The sequence below is a fragment of the Neopelma chrysocephalum genome, unplaced genomic scaffold, assembly GCF_003984885.1.
Source record: "Neopelma chrysocephalum unplaced genomic scaffold, ASM398488v2 Primary Assembly neopelma1_182214, whole genome shotgun sequence".
Taxonomy (NCBI): Eukaryota; Metazoa; Chordata; class Aves; order Passeriformes; family Pipridae; genus Neopelma; species Neopelma chrysocephalum.
Window position 1 is genome coordinate 27,766 of NW_020937944.1, and position 11,572 is coordinate 39,337.

Genomic DNA, 11,572 nt, shown 5'->3' on the forward strand with positions numbered 1-11,572 from the left:
CGACGCGCCCCCCCCACCCCGCCCCCCCCCCTCCCTCCCTTCCACGATCCCCCGCGCTTTGGGCCCCCGCGACCCCCGCCCCGCTCCGTCAGACCGGCGAACCGTCAAGCCGCCGGTGCTGCTGCCCGGCGCTCTTCCCCGGTGCTTCCCGGCGCAAGGATGCTGGTGAAGGCGGAGGTCCTGGCGCCGGCCGCCGAGGACGAGCTGCTGCTGCTGGGGCTGGGCTCGCCCGCCCCCTCGCCCTCGCTGCCGTCCAGCGCCGAGGAGGAGGAGGAGGAGGAGGAAGAGGAGGAGGAGGAGGAGCCGCGCACCGCCCCGCCGGCGCGCCCCGTGGAGGCGGCGGGCGGCCGCGGGCTGCGGCGGGCGGAGGGGAAGCGGCGGCCGGGGCGGTCCCGGGGCGCCCCGCGGGCGGCGCGCACGGCGGAGACGGCGCAGCGCATCAAGCGGAGCCGGCGGCTCAAGGCCAACAACCGGGAGCGCAACCGGATGCACAACCTGAACGCGGCGCTGGACGCCCTGCGCGACGTGCTGCCCACCTTCCCCGAGGACGCCAAGCTCACCAAGATCGAGACGCTGCGCTTCGCCCACAACTACATCTGGGCGCTCACCGAGACCCTGCGGCTGGCCGGGGCGGCGCGGCTCGGCCCCGACGCCGGGGCGGCGGGCGCGGGGGTCCCCGCCGAGGGCAGCCCGTCGCCCGCCTCCTCCTGGAGCGGCGGCGCCGCCAGCCCCGCGCCCTCCGCCTCCCCGTACGCCTGCACTTTATCGCCCGCCAGCCCCGCCGGCTCCGCCTCGGACCCCGAGCACTGGCCGGGCCGCTTCGCCCCGGCGCCGCCGCTGCCCCGCCGCTGCCTCTAGCCCGCCCCGGCGCTCCCGGGGCTCCCCCCGGGGCGGCTGCGGCGGCGGCATCTGCCCCATTCCCAGGGCAGGGCGGGCTGTGGGAACGGCACCTGCCAAACCAAACTTTCCGTCTCTCTCTCTCTTTCTCTCTCTCTCTCTCTCTCTCTCTCCGATGTGCACTTTGTCCAGTTTTCCCAGATCTGTCACCGCGGGGCTTTTGTGTGTCCCCCCCCTCCTTTTCCCAGCTCCCCCCTTTGCCATCTGTCCCTTATGATTTATAGGCGGGAGGGGGGGGTTGGAAAGCGAGAAAAAAAAAAAAAGTAAATTGTTTTGTTAGGGGTCCAGGTTAGAAGTCATTGTATAATTTGTAGGCTTTGTGAGGGCTGAATGCAAGCGTGGAAATTTAGGCTGAACTCTCTATCAAAAGGGAAAAAAAAATCAGGAGGGGGGGAATGGGGAAGGATCTCCTCATACATTATTTATTTCGACCTTTAGGGGACGAGGAACTCCCCCCTTCTTTCAGGAGATTAAAAATAAATCAACAGACTGAAAACCTCAACAGACACGGAACATTACAGCGATCAGCCACACACGTGTTCACATTTATTTATTATAAAGACAGATTTCATGGAAAATATGTATTTTTTGTATAATTTACAGAGTTTATTCTAGTATGTATTTACAGCTGAAGAGCAAAGGGACCGTCCTTGTGATAAAATATAAATAAAAAGCTCTAATTTTCGTACCTTTGGGGCTGCTGCTTTTTCTGCTTTACGTGACAGCGACCGGGAAATACGGGATTGGGCCTGTCCTTGTCTCTGGTGAAACCAGGGGCTGGTGGGAGCTGATGCCACTTACAGCAGGTCCACAGGCAACAGCTGCTCCAGGAAACTGCAAAAAACCCCATTATATATGTATACATATATACATATATATATATATAAGTTCAGTGGAAGTTTACTGATCATTTATCTTTGCTTCTTGGTACAGAAGATGCTGACAGCAAGCGTGGGATGGATGGATGGTTGGATGGATGGATGGATGGATGGATAGATAAACAGTTATCATGCTTCTTCAGGCCCAAGGATTTCACCGAGAAGGCCACAGGAAATAAATGTTACTGAGGAAAAAATGATTGGGCTACAAAAGAGGAAGAATTCCCTTTCTCTGCCTCTCTGAGGGACGGATGAATCCCAAGGCACTTGCGATTCCAGGGGGTTCGGTTCAGTGTGCACAGCACACGGTCAGGGATGTCACCATGGAGGGGGATGCTGGAGGCCGCCCAGGCCCTTCAATCATCCTGCCCGTGCGCCCGGGAGCACTTTGTGACTTCTGGGTACAAACACCTGGAAATCATTAAAAACCAGCAGAGGCGCCTGAATGTATTAATTAAATAAAATGCTCAGCACGTGAATCCCGCCCGGTGCCCTCCGGATCAAAACCCGGCCCTCGGAGCGAGGGAAGGGGGGGGGGGGAAGAGAAAAAAAAGCCCAAAATGTGTGAAAAGAGAATTAGTGAAATTAGGTTAGGCCAATAAACCACGCAGGGGTCCCCCAGCCCCGCAGCCTCGGGCGAGCAGCGCTATCTAGCCTGATCTATTGTTTCCCCCCCTGGCAGGGGGGTTATTGTGTGATAAATAATTCCCTAAAAAAAAAAAAAAGGAAAAAAAAAAGTGGGAGCATTTGCATAATCACCGCTTTGATGTGGCCAGCAAGATGAAGCTGTGTCCCCCCAAATCTGCCACGGGCCAGGAGGAACAAAACAAGAGGGAGCCTTTGACGGCGCTGGCAGTGTGTGGGGCAGCCCGTCGGGAGCGGGTTTTTCACTCTCACTCTTCTTTTAACGACCCCTTTTAATGATTAAACTCCAGGAATGCCAAAAAGAAGCCGAGAGCCTCTCTCGCTCGCCCTCTCTGTCTTTTCTGGTCGGGTCTCATTGTCCTTCCCAGTTTCTCTCCTGCTTTTAAGAGGCATTGGAGTAGGTGCCTTTGGCTCTTCAAAAGGCCAGGATGGATGGGATGCACTTCTCTCTCGGGCAGGAGTGGGAGGGACATCCTGGCTGGCTCAGCGCTGGGATGCTCCCTCCAGCTGTCCTCGGGGAGGGATGCTGCTTCTTGCCGGGTGCGTCATCCTGGAGGGATCTTCCTCCATCCCAGGTATAGACAGGAGCATCCCCGTCCTGCTGGGGCTGTGGTGATGGGAACCACCGTGGGAAAAAGCACACGTCACGTCGGAGGGCGGAGGGGGGCTTTGGAGAGGGGTTTGGGGTGGGAGTCATGCCAGCCAAACCTTCCCTGCTCCCTGTGGAAGGCTGGGCTCAGCTGGAGATGCCCTTGGAAGAGACAGGCCCAAGGGGGGCAAGGCAGGGAGGGGGAGACAGGGCTGTGTTGGCAAAGGCCGAGCCAGAGAGGTTGGATTTGCCACCTAAGCCAGTCACCCTCATCCCAGTGGCCAAAAGCATTTATTTCCCTCTTTCTTCCCTCTTAGCTTGAGTTTATTCCTCTCTTTCCTTCTTTTTTCTCGTATTTCCCTCTTTTCTCTCAGAAGACTGGTTTTTGGAGGTGATGGCCGGTCCCCAGAGCCAATTGCAGCCAACCTGGAAGCGGCCCAGGAGATGCAAGACAGAAACTCACCTCCTTGGATAACAAAACAAACCTGGGACTGGTTTCCATGGCAGCCCCTTTCCCCCAGAACACGTGTTTATGATCCTTCTGTGTATTGTATTTTGGCATAAAAGCTCCCCTGCACTGTCAGGGCTGGAGGGGCAGCACGAAAGCCCCCGAGGGGGTTTTACAGCCCCTCCTTGGCATAAGAATAGTGCTGAGGAGCCAAAGCAGTCCCAGCCGCACCCCAAGGGCTGCCGCGCTCGCTTTCATGTCAGGCATCAATCTTTCCACGTAGTGCCATCATTAAAGACCGTTCCCAACACAGCCCTCACATGGCTGGCAGATCCTAAGCCCAGTTTTCCTGAAGCCTTATTCAGGTGCCTCAGGTTGGGCTTCGCCCTTGTCCCGGATTATGTGTGGATTTGGCCCGTGCGGCCCCAATTCCCGTTCCCCACGGGCAAAAAAAATCTCAGTTATCTATTATACAGTCAATCCTCTGGTAGAAACAGAAATCCCAGTGGGAATTTTGTTGCAACCTGGTGTAGGTTAATGACTTACTACAGGGCTAAATCTTGCGTGTTATGGCCTAAGATGCTCTTTTGCTCTGACAGTGTAAGGATATCAGGATATTAGGATATCAGGACATTAGGATATCCTGCCTTTTCCCTACGAAGCTGCAACAGCTGTGCAGGTCCAGCAAAATACTGGCATCCTGCTCATCCCCGTGACCTCTTGTACAGAACCCAGATCAAGGAGAGGTAGAACTCTCATGGTGCTCAGATTTAAAATAAAACCTTTAGAAATTGCTCGGAGAGAAAAGAAATCCTCAGAAGTCCCTATTCCGAGAGGGAACAGGGATGGTGCTGGGGCGGCTGTGACACACAGCCACCCCCTCTCCCTTGCCTCCCCTCCTCCTCCTTTTATTAAAAAGCAGAGAGCCCGGCCCAAAGCTGACAGCATATTTACCTTCATGAGTTTTAAAAAAAGTTAATTACCGCTCGGAGCAAGTTGGTCGGGCTGTCCTGAGCTGTCTTTTATTAGTAGTCGCCTTCATTAATTTCCCTCGCTGGATTTGCTGCTAATAGCCTGCCTGGTCCTGGGCAGCACAAAGCAGCATCTGTGCCATTGAGCAGAAAAGCGGGAGTCAGGCAAAGGGGGGCACTGGGGGGGGGGGGCGACGCCGTTTGCAAATCAACCTCTATTAACGTGATGTCCTGCTCGGAGGGGACGGCAGCCCCGGTAGCCGGCACGGCAGTTTGGGCTTCAACTCGGCTGTTACCGAGGGAGGAAAGGCACCTGCTGCCTGCTGGGTGGGGGACCCTGCCCTCATCCTGCGCCCTTGGGTGCTGGCTGTGCCACCCAGCCACCCCCTGGATGCGGGGCGGAAGAGGGATGCTGGACCTGCCTCTATGGGATCTACACTCCCCCTTGGTGCTGCGGGTGCTCTGGTCCTCTGAGCAGCATCCACCACTTAGCAAATTATTAATAATAACTTGTTATCTTTGGATGAAAGCTACGCTCTGCCTCAAAAACAGCTTGGCAGAGAAGTTTGGGATTAGAGAATGGGATTAAGTTCTGTTTGGAGGGGCACAGTGGGCAGGCTGGGGGGGGGCTGGAGGCATCACCGACTCACACGAGCTGGGGCAGCGGGAGGCTGCGGAGGCCAACAGCCCCATCTGCTCCCACTCTGCCAAGGGACAGGGGAGATGATTTCATCCAAGTGGAAAAAAGGAGGGTGGCGTGTGTCGCTCCCAGGAGAGGGGTGAGAGCTGCACGCTGCTGCCAGTTTCCCTGCAGGGCCAGGGAGGGCACCCGGGTGCCGGTGCAGGGACTTCCCTCGGGGCAGCAGGTGACAGCAGCAGTTACCAAGTTGGTGTTTTTTTGCTTTGCTACATATATTCCCGCTCTGGTTAGTGGGAAGGAGATGCCGAGGAGGCTGGTGCTGCCGTGTCTTTCCAAGCAGAAGAGATTGGGCAGCGCGGGCTGCGGTTCTGCGGTCGGTGGCGTGAGGCTTTGCCCTCAGCCCCCCTGAATAGCTGTGTCTGGTGAAGGAGCGGTGCCTAAATCCAGCAGCTGGGCTCCAGGGGCAGCTGATGCCGGGTTTATGGCAGCAGGGACGTGCTGCCTCGCGTGCAGGGGCTGCCTCACAGCTGGAGGGGTCACCTCGCGCCCGCTCTCCGCCGGCCGTAATGGCCTGGGATGCTGAGACTCCCAGGGAGGCAAGCCTGGCTCAGCACTGTATTGTTGGGATAACTGAGGGGCTCCCTTTCCTCTGCGTCTTTTCTAAGAGAAATCCCCCAAAGTGCTCCATAGAGTCACTAGTTACTGGTAAAGGAATGAGAAAATCATTCTACCTGAGGTTTGCAGCCTCTGGTTGTTCCCTGGGTATCAAACGCACTAAATTTTCATGCCTGAGCACACAGCCAGCGAGACTCTCTGCCTTTCACATGGGTACCTGCAGAAAGGCAAGTGGGAAAAACCTTTAGGCAAATCCCTTCCCCTGAAGGACAGGAAAGCGTGTGCCCACCTTGTTAAGAGCAGGATAATAAATCAGGTTCTGTGCCTGACTTACTGCAGCACTTACACAGGGTGTAAACTCAAGCCCGTGAGTTTAGTTGAGAGGAGGAAATGTTCCATATTTCCTCAAACTTGATGTCCCTACAGTTAATATTTCACTGTCCCAGCATGACACAGTTCCACTCATATTGTAGAGAGTGGCCCTCAATGGTCATACCAAGCACTTAGGTTGGAATCTGGAGAACGTTATAATTCACCAAGCCCAAAAAACACCTCGATAGCAAGTTAGTTAATACAAACCATTCCATTTCTAACTAAAATTTCTAATTAAATTAATTAAATTTCTAATTAATTCCCTAAGTGTCAGGTTAGTTCAAATTACTTTATTCTGAAACCAGAGAAAATAACAAAGCAGTAATTTTTTTGGTCAGTAGCTCTAAGACGAAACTTCCAGCCAAAATATTAAATTCTCCATCATCAGAGTCAACTATTTATTTCCCCCAATATTCCCATATTTATATCAGAAATATGAAACAATAATTTAAGCTCTGTGCGTTTGGGGCCACGCGTGTGTCCAAGTTCTTCAGGCAATGAGGGTTTGGGGCACATTAATCCATGATTTCCAGTATCCAAGCCCCGGGTGAAGACAGAGTGCCTGATACCTCTGAAATCGTGCCCAAGCCTGTAAAGAGTGAGACAAGTAGAATATGATTCCACGTATATTTTAACAGGGAACTGGACAAGCTGACCCTCAAGACTTTCACCTGTGAATAGCCATAACTTTGGCTGAGATGGCAAAAAGTCTCCTAAAACCAACACAAGAAATCAGCTGCTAAAAGCAAATATTAGGAAGAAAGCAAGGTATGAAAATTTGACGCAGATGGGTTTATTCGGGAGCACATCTAAACGAATTTCCTTTTTCTCCCTTTCACCAGGAAGAAGCTGGAAAAGGCACGGCTCGTCAGGGGTCCCGAGGCTGCGTGTGCTGCTGGAGTAGACCCGGCGGGGCCGGCTGCCGGCAGCGCATTAGGACACTTTGTTCTGCAGAGATTGTCCGGGAGGTTTTGTTTCGGTTTTAATTGTCTCCATAGAGCAGGGAAAGCCTCTGCAGAGACGCTTTAACACAGCCATCCCCGCCGCCCATTAATTCCCGGGATCTTGCTAACTAGCTTTGTTTGCCCCTCGGAGCCGGGCGCTCGCTGGCCGGAGCGCGGAGCTATGTTTGTCACTTGGTTAAAGCCGGCATTTCCCCACTGCTTGCGGACAAGGCCGGCCTTTATTGGCTGCGCAACAAGATAACGGGCTTAATCTTCCCCAGTAACACGTGAGTTTTCATGTATCACTTTAATCTGCGAGACACTGGGGCCGAGTGTACCGTCACATGCCGATTTCACTGCTGTGTGAGCCAGCGCCTGCCCCGGCTCAATGATGGATTGTTCGCCGGCTCTTAACAACAGGCAAGATGGTGAATGCCCCGGGGTGACAGACAGTGTGCAATGGGAACGGCCACAAATCTGACGGCCCCGGTTCAAGTTCACCTGACAAAGCTGGAGCAGTCTGCGAGCAGCGCCCGAGAAAGGATTATTCACACTGGCATTATATTTTTGAATGCATTTTTCTCCCCGTGCAGCTGCGCAGCTCCCCAAGACTGAAGGTTTATGCACCATAATAAAGAGATTTAATTTTTTTTTTTTCCTTCTCGTGCTTCTCCCTCTTTACACCTAGTTCTAATCGGTTGGCGCAGGGATAGGGCATCCTTCCAAACAACTCAGCACAAACATCACCTACAAAACAATAGCACTGCTAAAACACTGGGACAAAAGCCTAAAAAATCTCTGCTGGCTGCAGAAACAAAAGGAGGTGGTTTTGTTAAAGCCAAGTCTGTTGGGGACCCATCTTTTTTGTGGAAGTTTGATGCTCTGTTCCCTTTCTCATCGGGAAAATCTCCCCCGGCCTTTGCGCTCAGGGGGAGGGGAGCAGCGGAACATCAGGGTTTTGGGGAGGGGGAAGAGGAGAGTGGGAAATGAAGGCAGCTTTTTGCTACTCCCTGCTCCTAAAGATGTGTAGGTTAAAAGAGTGTCCAGCTCTTGGTGTGACTGACCTGTGAGAGTCTATGCCAGCAGCTCCAGCGAGGGCCTTGTCAAAGACAGGCTGCGACAGATCTCGTTGCACTCCACGTGCTGGTCATTAAAGAAGTAATAAATTCCTCTCTTCCCAAAGTTGGAGCGGGAAACATCTTTGCCATTAAGAGAATGAATCTGGGGGTCTGTGAGGTAGATGAGGCCCTTCCCATTTCCTGTCACCCAGCCTGTGGAAGAAACAATACATTTTGGTATCAAACATCACAGGCTTTGTGTCGTTGTACTCAGGACTCTCTGCTTGGCGCGGCCCAAGCTCTGTCAGCGTCACCTCAGTGATTCCCAGTTTCCACCCATGTCAGCAAAAGCTGAACCCTAAGAGGCACTTCCTGAATATTTAAGGAAATGAATATCCCAAAGCTACCTGGGGGGCTAAAGGTTGAGCCTGAAAGGGATGAGGTTCACTGTAATACACACCCTGTAGGTCGACGACAACATCTGTTCCCCTGGAGAACTCATAGCAGAAGTGGCCATAAGCCAGACCGTACTCTGTGGCTTTGTACTCAGTCTTTACCACCTTGGTGTTGTTGGACAGCTTCACAAACTCCCCGAGGATGTAGGGCTCCACACTCACACACCCTTTTATAGTTCTGTCTTCCAGTATCTGAAACGAGACAGTCTCACTGCTGATGGTTTAAAAGCAAAATTGGCTCAAGGCACCCTTCCCACACCAGTTCCTTGGAAATGCTTAGAAAACAGTCCTTACCAGGAGTACTGCAGATGGGATATAAAAGATTTGGGTAGGGACCTTTTGCTCATACAGCCTCTTGTTGAACTCTGTCACGTAGTACTGGGCGGTCATTTGTCGCTCCACGTCACTGAAGTGATGGAGGAGCCCTTTTTCTTCTTTATACTCCTTCCCAACATACCTAAACAGAGGGAGGAGTGTTTGGAGAAGTGTCAGTTCTGTATGTTGTGATACAGAACATCAGTGCAAAGTTGAGCTTGGCTGTTCAGAAGCAAATCCTGCTGTGGGTTATACATTTAAAATGGTCATTAAATTTGGGTGGTTTTTTTCTTTTGTGTCTCATACAGGTGAAAAATTACCAATCACAGGTTGGGATGGGGGTTTCATAACACCGGAAAGTTTAAACTCAACTGTTCTTGACTCTGAAGGGAGAGCCAACTCAGAGGTATTGATATAGTATTCTCAACCCATAATAATTTATAGGCTACTTCTAATAATGATGCTTCTAGCTAATCATAACAGTTTACTCTGCAATTAGCTGTTAGAAGACCACAGTGAAGTAGCTTTTCCTTCCCAGAAATTAAAAAAAGTAGGGTTACATGGAGTGATGGGAAAGGCTGCCAAAATGCCCAAGACATTTGGGAGACCCATAAAACACTCTTGCTGCAGAAAATCTCACCAGACAGTTTTTATTCATTTTTACACAGAAGCAGCATTGATAAACATATTGTTTTGGAAATCTGATTGGCCCATACCTTCCCAGGATTTCTTCCTGGTGCAGGAAGTGTATCCAGAAGGCACTTCTCTGCTTGCCTTCCTTTGCCACGTTCAGGTAGTCCCCGATGAACACGGCGGTCTCTTGGCCCGTCCACAGGCCGGATTTCTTGGAGTATTTTAAAAGAAGAGCAGCTACAAAAAGAAAACACCACAGGATCTTTATTGGCTCTGGAATCTAAACAGGCAACCAGACTCAAGTAATGGGGTGGAAGACAACAAAAAATTAAATCCTAATAAATGCTGACTAAAATATCGTGTTAAAAGGCCCGAGTCAAGCCTGTTCCCTGAGGGGGCACCTGTTGCTGTGTGGGAACTTACAGTACGCTTTACAAAGTTCTTTGGTCCTAAAAATCCCAGTAGGCATCAGTCTCTGGACAATCCAATTATGTTCCACCCCTGCCAGAAGCTGCTTGTAATCGTCATCCCTCAGAAACCGAGCCTCCAGGATTTCTTCCTTCGTTCTCCCAGGTGTGAGGGCAAAACTTCCCCTTGGGGTCAGAAAAGGAACCTCAGGGGAACTCGTGGGCGTCTGTGCTGATTTGATCCATGAACTCAGAGGTGACCTGGATTGTCTCCTGCTGCTCACCACGTCCTGAGACTTTTCCTCATCTCCTTCCGTAGTGGCACAGTCAAAGTGCTTGCTTACGGATATCTTGCCCTGCAAGGGCAAAGCTGTTGGCACACTGGGAGCTGCTTGATGCTTTGGAGCAGATGCCGTGGGATAACTGTTCACTAAGTCTCCAACACTGAGGAAATCAAACTCTGTGTCATCAATCGTTTCTGCTTGGGTGTCAACCTCAGGCACTTGGCGGCATCTGTCCCCCACCGTGGCAGGTTTCCTCATCCAGTCACGCACAGAGGAGCTGCTGCCTGGTTTGGGCTCAGTGATCATTGACAGCGCAGAATTGCCCCCATTTTGGGGGGGATGTGTCTCACACAAGGGATCCTCCGTGCTTCCTGTGGGTTCTCCTGGGTGGACCCGCTCAAAGCGGCCGCCGCCTCCCTCCCTGCCACTGTCCTTGGTCCTGCAGCCCAGCTGTGCACAGGAGGAGGACTTCTCCTCCTCCTCCAGCCTGGTAGGAATGCAGTAAGAGGTGGAGAGGGAAGGAAATGCATCACTCGGGTCCTTTGCTTTCTTTTGTGGAGATCTCTTTCCACAGTGTCTTCCCTCCCGCAGTTCGTCTCCACAAAGAGACGCCTTCTCCACCCTCCTGCCAGCTCGAGGAGCACCTCCCTCCAAGGAAGGCTGAGGAGATCCCTCACAGCTATGGAGAGGTTCCCGAGGAGCAGGATTCCAGGCTCTGGGAGGCAACGAGAGCAAGGATGTGGCTTGACCGTTTCCATCAGATTCCGTGGTGCAGCATCGCTCCTCTGCTGAGCCCTTCTCCTGCTGCTGCCCTTCCCTAGGGGACTCTCTGCTGCTATTACAGTTTAGATCCTCCCAGCTGGAAGAGTAACTGGATTTTGACAGCTTGCACCAAGAGCTCTCTGAAGTCGTGCTCTGACTCCTGTTTTGCCCTGTGCTGAAACCACCATTTTCATCGTTTATTTCCATTCCTAAAGGCTCAGTCTCTTCTTCCAAGGAAATTTTCATCACACTAGAACGCATGTCTTGATTTCTCCAGCCACCAAGTCTTTCTGAGTTGCTTCCTGCTGTTGGCAAGCTCAGGATTTTTGCAGCACCTCTCCCATCCTGCACTATTTCCTGAGTAGTACACACAGTGTCTGTGGTTTTGGTCTCTGTCCTTAAGGTTGTGATACAAGGTCCCACCTGGATTTCTCCCAGCGTGGTTTTATGAGCCCTGCAGGTGCTCTCAAACACTTGGCACACTGACAGGTGATGCTGGGAATGCCTGGCAAGGATCTTCTCAAAGCTGGTTTCCCTTCGCAGGGCAGGCTTTTCCACCGTGCCTTTATAACTGTCTGGGACGTAAGACCTGGCGTCGGAATTGGGGAAGGTTTCCACTCGCAGGCGCTTCTTCACGGATGTGATCAGGGACATGATCT

The 11,572-nt window shown here is 52.4% G+C and overlaps 2 protein-coding genes across 2 annotated transcripts; one reads left to right on the plus strand and one right to left on the minus strand.

Annotated features, from left to right (window-relative positions):
* Positions 1–159: 159 nt before the first annotated feature.
* LOC113962518 (neurogenin-2-like) lies at positions 160–858 on the plus strand. Its single transcript, XM_027673274.1, has one exon. The coding sequence runs from the start codon at positions 160–162 to the stop codon at positions 856–858; it is 699 nt and encodes a 232-aa protein (XP_027529075.1).
* Positions 859–6,319: 5,461 nt separating this feature from the next.
* LOC113962516 (alpha-protein kinase 1-like) lies at positions 6,320–11,567 on the minus strand (the record flags this gene model as incomplete). Its single annotated transcript, XM_027673270.1, has 6 exons — positions 6,320–6,644; positions 8,064–8,270; positions 8,518–8,704; positions 8,807–8,969; positions 9,544–9,697; positions 9,884–11,567. Coding segments are annotated over 5 exons (2,385 nt in total), but the record flags the coding sequence as incomplete, so codon positions are not given.
* Between the last annotated feature and the right edge of the window lie 5 nt (positions 11,568–11,572).

What these genes read in the sequence shown, in the direction of transcription:
- LOC113962518 (XM_027673274.1), top strand. Translation starts at nt 160, where the DNA reads ATGCTGGTGAAGGCGGAGGTCCTGGCGCCGGCCGCCGAGGACGAGCTG.